General features: G+C 37.3%; 1 protein-coding gene across 1 annotated transcript in view; it reads right to left on the bottom strand.

The window, feature by feature from the left end:
* Positions 1–4,021: 4,021 nt before the first annotated feature.
* LOC144972421 (uncharacterized) overlaps positions 4,022–14,643 on the bottom strand; it is a 27,301-nt gene continuing 16,679 nt past the window's right edge. The window contains exon 4 of the mRNA XM_078913586.1: positions 4,022–9,089. Within this exon, the coding sequence (XP_078769712.1) occupies positions 5,393–9,089 (3,697 nt within the window). The 3' untranslated portion in view covers positions 4,022–5,392. The remainder of the gene's footprint in view (positions 9,090–14,643) is intronic.

Genomic DNA, 14,643 nt, shown 5'->3' with positions numbered 1-14,643 from the left:
TTTTGTTTTGGGGGGGGGGGGGGTTGTCGTGTTTTTTTTTTGTTGTTTTTTTTTTGTTTTTTGTTTGTTTGTTTTATTGTTTGTTGTTGTTTTTGTTTGTTTTATTTTGTTTTGTTTGTTTGTTTTGTTTTTTTTGTTTTTTTTTGGGGGGGTTTTTTATTTTTATTTGGGGGGGGGGGGGGGGGTTCTTTTTTTTCCCCTTCTAGTATTTTGTTGTTTGTTGGGCGGGCGGGGGTTTGGGGGAAAGGGGTTTGTTATTGTTTTATTTATTTTCTTGTTCTTTATTTATTTTTCTTTTTTCTTCTGTTTGGGGGGAGGGGGTGTTTGTTTTGTTCGTCTTTTGTTGTTGTTGTTTAGTTTGGGGGGGGGGGGGTTGGCGGGGGGGGGGAGGGAGGGAGGTTGGTTACGGTGTTTTTTTTTTCTTGTGGTTTTTTCTTGGAAAGGGAAGGCTAACAGTGACTTGACCTATTTTATGAATAAGGGTTTTCGGCTTCCTATTCATCCGATCGGGACGCCTCGGGTACTTTTCTGTACTTCTCTGTATCAAATTCCTTCCATAGCCATACTGCCTTTTGTGCATTTTGGCCAGACTGTTTGGGGTTGGGTTTTTTTTTCCAATACTGATTTATTGAGGCGACCCTAAACATGACAATGAGTACTAAACCCAAGACTTCAAAGATAGTTTCACCATTTAATGATTTTTTGACGGAGTAAGAGTTGATGCGGGCGAAGTGCGTCTCACAATGTACGACGGTGGGCTGAAAACTTTTGTTCTATAATAACTCCCTCATTTTTAAAAATAATTTGTCAAACAATACATCAAAAGCAAGTTTGAAATCTCAGCTACAGATTGCTTAATTTTTTATTTTTAGACATAGTCACCATCAAAACTAACACAGAGCTGCCAACGTCGCACCACTTGACGCATCCCGTCGCAAAAAAAACTGACGTCCTTTTTCTCTACACCAAGATCGGGCATCAGCCTTCACGTCCTTGTCGCTTTCACAGTGGTTTCCTTTGAGATACTCCTTCAATTTAGGAAATAAAAAGAAGTCTGGAGGTGCAAGGACGAGACTGTAGGGTGGATGTGGCAAGGTGGAGTAATCCATTTTTCTCAGTGCGGTTTGAGTATGTTGACTCGTGTGGGGTCTAGCTTTATCGTGTTGCAATTTTGCCTTTTTCTTGGGTCGAACTCTTTTCAGTCTGGCACTCAGCTTTTTATCAGCGTGGCAACAAATTGATCGGAATTCGCTGTATTGTCTTTTTTCAAAAAATTGATTTGAACAGCACCTTCAAAGTCCCAGAAAATCGTGAGCATCACTCTTTAGCCGGCGCCACAACTTTGATCTTTTTTTTGGACACGTACCGTTCTTTTGTTGGTATTCCATTGACTCTCTGAGGTCATAATGGTAGACCCATGACTCGTCTCCAGCGACTATTTGCTGAATAAAGGCATCACCTTCGTCTTCGTATCTTCTCAATAGTTTGGAGAAAATTGTTGTTCATTGCTCTTTCATGTCACTTGTCAACATTCGTGGGACCCATCTGCCAGACACTTTCCTGTATCCAAGGATCACTGTTACGATGAGATGTACCCTTTCCTTGGAAATTCCAACTTATTTTGCAATGCCAGTTTGAACACGCCGATTTGCCAGAATCATTTATTTGGCATCAGTTGGATTATTGACGTTCGAGGCACTTCGGGTCCTCCGATCTTGGAGTTCTGTTGCGAACGGACGCCCCCCCCCCCCCACCCCGCCCCCTCCTTTTTTTCCCACGATCCTTCCCCATCGCAATACAGTGCTATAATCAACACAAACTTGAGCATTTATATAGTGTAATATCCACTAAACGTGCTCAAAGCGCTTTACAAGGGGTCCCTGGTCAATAGCAACACGTAAAATGTAGAACAAGATATGACGCCTGTTAGGCGATATTTTATTTTTCCCCATTAGAGACAACGCTGTTAAGGGCTAGGTACTCATTTTACACCTGAGTACGGTGAGAGAATGTGAATAAAGAGCCTTTGCTCGGACACAGGACCTTCCGATCCGAAAGCGAGCGTCATACCACAAGACCACCTCGCCGCACAGGCGTCACCATAAATACGTTTCATTCTGGTATGAATGTTAATGTTTGAACAGCCTTCAGCATTCAGAAATTCAGTAACAGAACTCTGCTTCATTTTTTTTTTGACCAAGGTTGTTTACCACGCAATAGACAAAAGCGATTACGTCACGCAAAGACGTTTTACAGACCTTAGAAATTTTGACACATCAAAGCCAATTAGTAAGAAAGTGTTTATACCAAATATTAAGATTCTAAGTCAAATATATTTGAAATTATAGGGAATTCCAATACTTTCCAGCCCACCTCTTGTATCAGTGTAATTCTATGCATCGATTTCTTGAAACAATGTGATAATCGTATCGTATTGTATCGTATCGTATTGTATCGTATAGTATTGTATCGTTTTAGAGCTAATAGGTCCTAAAAACCTTTAAATGCTCTGTGTAACTTTTGTGCATAGATAATATGAGACATTCGCCACAAACATGCTCCAATACTAAGTTATTTATTTTAAAGAACTATGGAAAGATTTCGTCTTCATCACAAGAATATTTTTTAAATGCCAGTCTGGACCCACGAGAATAGCAGAAATCTTTTCTCAAAGGTTCGAAAAAGTGTGGATAAAGGTGTCAGTTTTCTTCACACGTACGTGACAATTTACAATATTATGAACACTATAATTTTGAAACAAATTCGTCAGATTTTTGTTTATTTTTTATTGTTCAGCCTAAAGAAAATGGTGAAAACGGATTTTTTTTTCTAAGTTTTTTTTAAATATAACTTAATATTGGAGTATTTTATGTGGTTAACGATACGAATCGACGTGTACATATATACAGGTCTGACATCCGAACCCAATTATGGGTCTCGTTTAACATTGTTGTAATGGACATTATTTCGCGTCATTTTTTAAGATTTTCATTACAACAAAATGATCCCATAAGGAATTGGGGAATCAATAAGTGCAAATAAGTGCACATCGATACGAACACGACTTTTTGTCACAGCCCCATATATGCTTACAAAAATTGAGTTATTTGAGAAATTACATTTTTTTTTAGTTGAGGGGGAAAAAAAACTCGATCTTTCAGTGTCTGTAACTGTTTGATGCAAACTTTTCTTTTTCTGACCTTTATCTTGCACCAGTGTCTGCTCCCTAATTTCGGAAAAGAAACACGTATTCAAACTTTTGGCCAGTAAACTCGTCCTTCAAATATATCGATCGCTTAAAATGACTCTCATCTTGATCTTGGCAACAACAAACAAAAAAACACCCTCTTAAACCTGATATTTCACGAAAGTCCCAAATTTGAGAGATTTTAGCAAAATGAGGGTCATTTTAATAGATCGATATTTAAAAGGACGAGTTTTCTGGACAAAATCTGAATTGCGTCTTTGTTTATGTCGGGGTTTTTTGTTTGTTAGTTTGGTTTTATTATTTTTTTTTTTTAGGGGGGATTTTTTTGTTTGTCTTTGTTTTGGTTGTTGATTTTTTATTTTTTATTTTTTTTTAAATTTGTTTTGTTTGTTTGTTTTTTGTCGTTGTTGTTGTTTGGTTGGATTTTTTTTAGCACGTAAGGATAGTAGAACTTAAATAAAGCTGGTGGAAGTTGTGGACTGAAAACAAAAAAAAAAGTATAAAATTGTAATATGAATATAACAGCTTCAAAGAAGAAACAAGAAATGAAGTGAGTAGGAAAGTATCTGAGGACGTGGCTCTGCTGTCTGAGATATCCACCACTGAATAGCTCAGACAGTAGAGCCTCGCTCTCCCCTGGCCAGGCGGAGTTGTCGCACCAGTAAGGTCGCGGGTTGGAGCCCCCATCGTCGTCGCGAAATTTTTATTCTCTATTGTCTTCTGGCACTTTCCTACTCACTTCTTTTCTTGTTATTATCAACATAAGTGTCTGCTCCACTCACTTTTCTGAATTAACTTGAAAGAAAAACAGCATTACATATTCAATTTTGGATTTAATACATAACAGATATGAATACAAAGATGGAATATATGATATATTTATGTACAATCATTTACAGATATATATAAGATTATTGCAAAGCAAGTTTTGAAATTCAAATTTTTAACACAAATTCTTTGATAGCATTTAATTTTTCTTCAAATCAGACCGGATGCAATTTCTGGAGCAATTGTTCAAGTCAGTCATTAGTTTTCCTATGCCGTACACTATGATAATGAGAGTCCCGATAGCTCAGTTGGTAGAGCACTCACTTCACACGCTCAATCCCGAATGAAGTCGAGATTTTTTGATTTTTTGGGGGGTGGGGGGGGGGATTCCCTTGTCCACCCAGCAGAGATTGGGTAGCTGGATCTATTTGATCTGGAAAGTACTTTGCCATAGACTAGCGCCCAATCCAAAGGAACGCAAACAATTGATATTGTCCGATTCATGCTATAGAAACCGGGATAAACTCCTACTCCATGGGTCTATTGCCTCTGAAAGACTACATAATGATAGTACCAATTTGCCATAGATTTGCGTCCTATCCAAAGGAGAGTAAGCAATTCCTATTGACCGTTTCACGCTATAGAAACCGGGATAAACTCTAGCACCATAGGCCCATTGCCTGTTCAGGACTACACTGTGCTAGTAGCAAAATCAATAGATCCCAGCTCATATCCGTGTCAGATAGTTTAAAAGAAGACATTTATTTTAATGTACAAATATAAACAGAATTTAGGAAAAGTCTTAAAATTTGTCTCAAAAGGAACTGTAAAATCGTCATGATTACGGCTTTGTGGATAATGATGATGAATATGATGATGACATTGATGATGATGATGATGATGATGATGATGATCATGATGATGATGATGATGATGATGATAATAATAATAATAATTCATACAAAAGATGTACAATTGGGGTTAACCACGAAATTTCTCTTTAACTTTCCTTTTGAACTCAACCATAAGAACGCTGCTTTTAACCGATCAGCTGTTTATTGTTGTTAGTAGGCAGTCAGAGTCAGAGGTCATCAGTACTCACCAGATTACCTTTGTGAGGCGATCCCGATAGCTCAATTGGTAGAGCACTCCCTTAACTCACCACGATCGATCCTGGATGAAGTCGAGTTTTGTTTTGTTTTTTATTCTGACCCCTCTGTCCACGTTAAATGTTTATTGTTATGCTGATGAAGGGTTTGTACCCGAAACGCCCATTGTCTGTTTTGTTCCCATCCGAAGCCTCTCCATTTTCACTCTTCCTAAGTATTTTCACGATTCCTGGCTTCAGGCAGCCCCCACCGTTTTGCAGTTTTAGCCGCTGTAATTTTGGCAAATCCTTTTATTCCTCAGCATCCTTCAATGACTCTTCTTTACCTTTTTCTTACTCTCGGGGCTGTAAAAAAATTTTCTAGACTTACTGCTCGTCTTGGAATCGTCCATTGCTGTTTTCATATTATGAACGCTATCGTCCTTTGAGGCCCGGAGACTCTTACTACTTGCTTTACCACGAGAGGGCTTAGCCCCCAAAGGTCTCAACTCTTCATTGGAGCCACGGGACACGACGCCTTTCACCGTGTGTCTCAACGGTGACACCCTCTTGAACACTGGAGATGTGTTGCTATCACTTTCGAAATCATGGCATGTGCTTTTGGTAGAGTTCAACCTCTCCCTTCGCCGTTTTTCAGCTATTTCAATCAACCTTCCAAGGTCTTCGGCCGACTTCAGCATAAGATCTCGCACCGAATTAGCCGCGATGCTGGGCCGTTTGTGATATTTCATTGATGCTCTCTTGACGGCGTTTTCAAGGCTGTCCCAGGGGTTGTCGTAATCGCTGTCGTCACTGGCAGCATTCGTGTCTATTGTCGTATCGGCACTGTTGGCTTTCGGTTGTGAGGCCTTGGGAAAGGTTTGGCTACTGCCTACTTTTCCAAATTCATTGTCCATCGTCGTATCCGCACTTCTGGTTTTTTGTAGTATTGATTTTGGGAGAGTTTGACTGAATTCCCCTTCTGTGATATCGCTGTCAATGGTAATATCTGCACTTCCGGTTGTTGGTTGAGTTGACTCAAGAACAGTCTGATCATAGCCTTTCTCTGTGACGTCACTGTCAATTGTAGTATCTGCACTTTCAGATTTTAGTTGAGGACTGTCAAGGAAAGTCTGTCTACAGTCTTCCTTTGTGACATCACGCTCACTCCTCGTATCTACGCTTCTAACTATCTTTTGTGTTGGTTTAATAAAAGGCTCGCCTACTTCGGTGACATCATTGTTGATCTTTGTACCTCTGTCTCTGGCTTTCTGGGGGTTTGATTTGGGATAGGTTTTGCTATAGCCTATCTCTGGGTCGTTGTCATCTATGGAAGGTTCAGTTCTGATAATCTTTGGAAGTGTCACTCTGGGGACAGTTTGACAAGAGCCTACCTGGTTCAGGTCATCGTCTCTCAAGTCATCTATTTCAAGATCAGTCTGAGCAGTTTCATTTTCTATTGATTCATGGCTTATCATGTCATCTCTGGAAACAGCACCGTAAATTCTTTCATCGACAATGATGGCGTTTCTTTTCACTGTTCTTGGATAGGTCTGACTGCCATCTGTTTCTATTATATTATCATATGTGACGTCATGGTCTATCTTTGTTTTCTGGCGTGATGATTTTGGAAAAGTCTGACTAGAACCTATTTCATCTCCAGCAGTCGGCGAGGATAACTCTGATGGAGAGTTTTGTATTTCTGGTATAAATCCCAGCGAGCTAGATCTCGCCATGTTTGAAATTTCTTCCTTCACATCTTCCTCTTCTGATTTCGAAACATTCTCTTTCCAATTGACATCATTTTCATCATATGTTGGAAGTGCATTTGATGCAATATTTCTGCCAGTATTTTTGTCACAGCAGCAAGCAGGGTCTGATTCTTCGTTTGAATGTCTATCTTTATTTACTTCTTCCTCTTTGTTGACGTCATTGGGGTCTATTTGTTTCATTTGATTCTTGATTTCAGTATCTTCGATCACCACCAAGTCCTCATCCTTCGCGTCTTCAACATTTTGTTTACAAGCACCAGGATCTGATGATTTGCATTCTTTGACAACAGAGGATGGGATTTTTATGTCTTGAGGATCAGCACTGACAGTGGTGGACAGCTCTGGGGTTCGTTCTCCATTATCTTCAACTGAAATATCATTATTAGAGTTGCCATTGTTTTCGGAGTTCCTTCCTGCATTCATTTTTGCTGACTTGACGTCTTCACTTTTTATTTCATTCGAATCACAGGTTTCTGTGTTTTCTTTCTCCTTACATTTTGAAATATTTGGGGTGTTTGTCTCGACTTGAGATGAACCACTTAACTCGACATTATCATTTCCTGAGTCAATATCAATTTCATTGATTTGTGTGTGAGGCTTTTCAACAATTTCAACTGAATCAGAATTCACTGCATCGTGTTCATTATATATGTTTGGAAAGGATCTTAATTTCAGCGACTTAAAATCTGCGATGGTGAAGCTTCTCTTTTTTAATCTGGGAGAATTGGAAATCCTCTCCACCCAGTGACAGACCTCAACTGGTTCAGATAAACGATTTTTTATCCAAGACGGTATTCTAGGTGCCATTTGAAGGCTTCTGCTTTTTAAAAGAATTTTTGCTGCTTCTTCAGCATTTGTCTGACGGTCTTTCTCTCTCGTGGCAACGGTCTCAAATGTTTCTGAAGACTCGGAGACTGCTGTAGATTGCGAGTGTTGATTCATACTGAGAAGATTGGTTTGCAGGTTACAACTGCCTGTTTGTTGTGTTATTTCACGACACATTTTGCCACTGTCTTCAGATTCTGTTAACGGTGCACTTTGCATATCAGTCTCGTGTGCTCTTTCTGTGTTGTTGAAGGCGATGGGAGAACACACGACGATTGGAATACGTCCTTCACCTTGAGACTGACCTTGATTTGGGAAATGAAAATCGATTTGAAGATTTAAGCTGATTCGATCCGGAAGTGTTCCACGTTGTTGTTGATGGTCTTTATATGTCGTATCAACAGAGTAGGAAGTTTGTAAACATTTTCTTTTATTTCGGACAACGCATTCTTTTGTGTTTTCATTCTGGTGTATTACTGTAGCTGACTTTGTATTTTCTCCCTCCAAACAGGCTATTTCTGATTTTTTGTCCGAATTATTTAACAACTCATCAATAGGAGACGGCGCAGCATCTTCCGTATCATTGGGTTCGCTTTCTGCATCTTGATCTCCTTTCATTTCTGCATCGGGATTTGACACGGAAACTTCTAAAACATCTGAGAGGTGACGCATGTCATCCTCAACATCATCTTGTCTTCCATCAATTCGACATAAGACCTCTGGAGTGAACACGCTCGCACGGTGTCTGAACGAGTTGACGGGTGCACCAAGATCGTGACAAAAACTCCCGCGAGCTGAGGATGGAAAAGACATACTCTCTGATTCAGAAGAACATCGATTTGTTGTCGTGTCCAAGACTTCTAAGCTGGATTTATATTGTTGATGTGGTCGGCTGACACCGGAGGTGTCTGTACGTCCAGCTTCTTTTTCTGCATTCATGACTTTCTCTGTTCTAACATCACTATCCTGTTGAAATGGTTCCTTTTTATCATAGTATTCCAATTTATTCTGTACCTTTTTCCTCTTGCTCGAAATGTAAGCAAGATCATTTTGTAGCGTTTGATTATTGCTGCTTGAATTCTTCTTATAAATACTTCTATTGTTGGTATTATTCAGCCCAGCTGTTGATTTTTTCTTGCTTCCCTTTCTGTAATTTTTACTCCCCTTTTTATCAATGCTTTTCCGTCTTGGCTCGTCATGAGATTCTCCGACAGAGGACGTTGCAGAGCTCATGCCAGAGGTTTGAACTGTCTCGTCCACTGTTGCTGCAGTCTGGGTAGTTGAGCAATCGTCAGAGAGTCTGGCGTCGATTAAGAACTCGCTGAAGACAGATTCGGGGTCTGCCAGTGTTGGTTTGCTGAGGAGGTCTTCGAGTTGAACCGTGTCTCGAATGGAGTCGCTTATGGACGAACGTCTGTATTGGTTACTTCTGGAGAATGGTTGTAAAAAATGGAAATTAATTAAAATGGCCAGAAAAGTAAAATTATTTCAATTCTAGTAACGATTAAGGCAATGGGGCACAAATACCGTGACTTACAGAAATATAAATGGAGTCAAATCTAATGAGACTGCAGCTATGTGGTCTTGTGGTATGACACTCGCGTTCGGATCGGAAGGTCCTGAGTTCGAGCCTCGCTCGGCGCATAGTTGAGTGCTTGGAAAAGGCTCTTTACTCAATTTCTCTCTCCGTATTCAGGTGTAAAATGAGTACCTGGCTGTCATCAGCGTTGTCTCTGTCGAAAAAAATTGTAATTGTTTACGTGTCTTTGCAAACGATTTCGCCACTATCAACAGAGAATACGAAGATAAATTCATTATCCTCAACGAGCCCAGATTTAATACTAGTTTGTAAACTGTATAGTCACCTGAAACAACTAGAAAAGACTTCTAACTTTTACGTCATGGCCACAAGACCGAAGAGCTAGAGCTCAGCTGGTCGCTGGTTCGGATAAGTAAGTCTGTTGAAGTAAGTAAGTAATCCAAGTTTGATATTTTTGACTTACATAGGCTACTTAATTTACAGGCGTCATGACTCGTGTTGCTGTTGATCAGTGACCCTTTGTCAAGCGCTTTGAGCACGTTTAGTGGATATTGCTATATAAAAGCACACGTTTTTAATCTCAAATCCTTTCTCTTGTCGTCGACATGTGTTTATTTGCAGGACTGATAGCCCAAAGTGTTATGGGTTCATTGTCGTCATGGGGGTCCCGATAGCTCAGTTGGTAGAGCACTCACTTCACAGGCAAAGGGACAGAAATCAATCCTAAATGCAGTCTCGATGTTTTTCTGACCACCCTTCCACCCATCAGAATTATAACACTCTTAAGATAGTATCCGTCATTGTAGATAGATCGAAGATGACGGCACTGAGGCCTTTGTTATTGTTTTTGCCATCCATTTTTGTGAGTAATTTTCTCACTAAACTGTATTAACCAGACTATACACCTTCAAGATGACACATAGTTTTGTGTGTTGGTCCGTTATATTTCCGGATGGCAATGTTGTGAGTTCTTAGCCAAGCGCACAACATCTATACCCAGTTAAGTGGACGAGCACTACTAGAGCTCGCATTCGACATGTAGATTACTGTGTGTTTACATAAGACTGTTACTCTAACGAAAACGCGATTGGTTTATAATAATGTATAGTGCATGCTACTAATTAGCAACAGCTCTTGACATAAACTGGAGAAATAATATTTTCATGTTTTGGCCACAAAACACTTACCCCTATATGTCGATCAATTAAAATGGCCCATAACTTGCCAAACAATGATTAAACTCGAGACTCCAGTGTGGAAATTTCAAAGAAGTCATAATATTTTTAAGAATTTTGACAAGTTGGGTCAAGTCATTTTAATAAATCGATGAAGGAAGTCAAAATTTCCTGGCCAAATTGTAAAAAGGGTGTTTTGCCAATGTTTGGCTGCTAAAGATTGACTGTTAACAACATGAAGTCACGATTTTGTGCTTGGCTATTAATACCAATCTGGTAACAGCATTGTTGTTGAAATCCCGCCATCGATGAATTTACTTAAGGTATTAATTGTGGATAATTTTGATAATTGATGTTGGTAAAGATGGCGGTGGCTGTTCTTTACATAACCCTTTGACAGCGTGTCATGATTTGTCCATGATCATAATTTATAAATTTATCCTCTTTCTAGTCTGATTATATAACTGCGAGACAGTAGTCCTTCGGAGCCATTAGGCCTATAGAGCCGGAGGCTATGTGGTCTAGTGGTATCACACTTTCGGATCGGAAGGTCCTGGGTTCCAGCCTCGCTCGGTTGAGTCCTTGGAAGAGGCCCTTTACTCACATTCTCTCACTGTGATCAGGTGTAAAATGAGTACTTGGCCGTTAACAGTGTTGTCTCTGTCCGAAAATATTGTAATATCGCCTAACAGGCGCCATGTCTCGTTCTACATGTTGCATGTTGCTGTTGGTCAGGGACCCTTTGTAAAGCGCTTTGAGCAAGTTTAGTGGATATTGCTATATATAAAAGCTCAGCTCAAGTTTTATCTCCGATTTCTATAGCGTGAAGCAGATAATAGCAATTCTTGCTACCCTTTGGATAGGACGTTAGTCTATCGCAAAGTATTTTCCAACAGATCTATCAGACCCAGCTACCCAATCATTGCTGGGCGGACAGGGGGGGGGGGCAGAAAAAATTTTGACTGCTCCCGGAATCGATCTCGGTCCCTTTGCTTGTGAAGCGAGTGCTCTACCAACTGAATTATCGGGACCCCCTATAGATAGTTCGAAGTTGACGTCACTCAGGTCTTTGTTATTGTTTTTTGCCATCCGCGTTTATGAGTAATTTTCAATTAACTGTATTATCCAGACTATAAACGTTCATGGTTACACACAACTTTGTGTGTTGGTCCGTTATACTTCCGGATGGCAATGTTGTGAGCTTCTTAGCCAAGCGCATGCTATCTACATAACTACGTTCAGGCAGGCTTTTGAATAGTAATAGTATATTTGCATTTCGTGTCACCTATTATCTTTGTACTTGTCGCGCCTTGGAGTACTTTGTATGCATTTAGGTAAAATACTCACACCATACGCCACCCTGATTCAACGTACCAACACACAAAACTGTATGTAACCTTTAATGTTTATAGATAGTATGCAGATGACGTCACTCAGGCCTTTGTTATGGTTTTTGCCATCCGCGTTTGTGAGTTGTTCTCACTAAACTGTATTAACCAGACTATAAAAGTTCATGGTTACACAGAGTTTGTGTGTTGGTCCGTTATACTTCCGGATGGCAATGTTGTGAACTCCTTGGCCAAGCGCATTCTATCTATAGTCTGATTGTAGTAAACGACCAATCATCCAAATGGATATCTAAAAATAGTAACAAATAGCTGAGAGACGCCGACTTCTTTCCTTCTTTTGACGCTGTGCGCTTGGCAAAGAAACTCACAATATTGCCATCCGGAAGTATGACGGACCAACACACAAAACTATGTGTAACCTTGAACTTTTAAGGTCTGGTTAATACAGTTTAGTGTGAACTGCTCATAAACATGGATGGCAAAAAACAATAACAAAGACCTGAGTGACGTCATCTTCGTTCTATCTATATCGTAGGAATATTCAGAATGATAAAAGAGAACCAAAATCTATTGATAGTTTTAAATCATTGTAAAAGCACTACCTCTTTACCGATACATTTTCATGATATTGATATACGGTATTACATACACTGCTGCGATTGATATCATTGTGGTAGGACGTTTTATATAGGTAACTTTTGTATGTCATTTACTGTCACGTTAATTGAGCATTACACAAGGGGTGAAATTGCGCGATATAAATTCCATGTATTATTATTAATATTATCATTATTATCATTATTATTATCATTATTATTATTATTATTATTATTATTATTATTATTATTATTATTGTTATTATTATCATTATTATTATTGTTATTATTATCATTATTATCATTATTATTATCATCATTATTATTATTATTATTATTATTATTATTATTATTATTATTAATTATTATTATTATTATTATTATTATTATTATTATTATTATTATTATTATTATTATTATTGATCATCACCATCATCATCATCATCATCAATATTATTATTATTATTATTATTATTATTATTATTATATATATTAATAATAATAATAATAATAATAATAATAATAATTATTATTATTATTATTATTATTATTATTATTATTATTATTATTATTATTATTATTATTATTATTATTATTATTGTTATTATTATCATTATTATCATTATTATTATCATATTTATTATTATTATTTATTATTATTATTATTATTATTATTATTATTATTATTATTATTATTATTATTATTATTATTATTATTATTTATTATTGATCATCACCATCATCATATCATCATATTATTATTATTATTATTATTATTATTATTATTATATTATTATTATTATATATTAATAATAATAATAATAATAATAATATTAATATATTATTATTATTATTATTATTATTATTATTATTATATTATTATTATTATTATTATTATTATTTATTATTATATTAAGAAGAAGAAGAAGAAGAAGAAGAAGAAGAGAAGAAGAAGAAGAAGAAGAAGAAGAAGAAGAAGAATATTGTTATTATTATTTATATTATTATTATTATTATTATTATTATTATTATTATTATTATTATTATTATTATTATTATTATTATTATTACCATTACATCAATCTGCTATAAAGTAGGTTAATGTTTGACGTCAATACTATTGGTGTGTGCTAGTGCAGCGAAAAGTGATTCATAAGGAGAACCCTTAACTTCTGTATGTATGTGTGTAAACGTCGTACACATTAAAAAATTGTAACGAAAACGTCGTACACATTATACCATGGTAACGTTAACTAAAAGTACAAAAAGTAGTCCTTCAGAGCTTTATGTTAGTTTTTGTTTTGAAGGGTTTTACACCAGTGCCTGCTCGCTAATTTGTCACTGTATATGACCTGCGTCCCATTGATTATGAACAGTTCTTGCGCATTACATTTTTATTTTAAATGTTACATCTACTAGAATGTTTGTTTGTTTGTTTTTATGGGTTTTACGGCGCTTGTAACACATTAAGGTCATATCAGCGCCAGTAAAAAGGAAGAAAATGGGATAGTAAAAAGTTCTAGAATTACAATTAAAGCACTCAAGCAAGGGTAGAACAAATGGGAATTAGTTCAAATAGGAAACAGATGTAGATTCCAAGAGCACACCGCCAAAGTACTTAGTTTAAGATCAGCTAAAAGTCTCATCCAGACACAAGCACAGGTTCCACCTAAGAGAAATATACTCAAACGTTTACAAGCCATGTATAATATGTATGTAAACCAAACATAATACAGTGCATAAAAGAGAGATGATTTACAAGAGGAAAATTATCATCTCCCAAAACACTAACTATGCATTTGATTGTTTCCCTCCCAGCAAAGCATACCGGCCATAGCCAGGGCAAAACCAAGGAATATCATTCCAAGACAACAAAAAAAACAGAAAGCAAACTGGAAAACAGATATAAGGGATAGAAGACACAGTAAGTGCCACCCTGCCCACTATGGGAGGCCAGGAACCCCACCCAGCTTCAGATCTTTATGTTGGTTTACTTCTATGTTATTGTATTTCCTTTTCATTATTTATTTGCTTAATTATTATTTTCCGAAATCCATTAGTCTATGGCAATGCCCAATGTAAATTTCCAGAAATTGATAAAGTACATCTTATCTTATCTTATTAGGCCCCCATGGAGCTGCTTGCTATCCTTTGGAAAATACTAGATACGTGTTTTGTATATCAATTATGTATATAAATTGAGCATCACACAGTGATGAAAATGCGCGATATAAAAATGCCATGTATTATCAGTATTATAATAAATTACATGCTACCTGTTAACTGTAGTATTTTGGAAAAAAAATTAATTTGGCCAGAAAAC

This window comes from Berghia stephanieae, chromosome 5, assembly GCF_034508935.2.
Source record: "Berghia stephanieae isolate SIO BIC M18660-M18661 chromosome 5, UCSD_Bste_1.3, whole genome shotgun sequence".
NCBI classification, from domain to species: domain Eukaryota; kingdom Metazoa; phylum Mollusca; class Gastropoda; order Nudibranchia; family Aeolidiidae; genus Berghia; species Berghia stephanieae.
The sequence above is the reverse complement of the archived record's forward strand: the minus strand, read 5'-3'. Positions and strand labels throughout refer to the sequence as shown.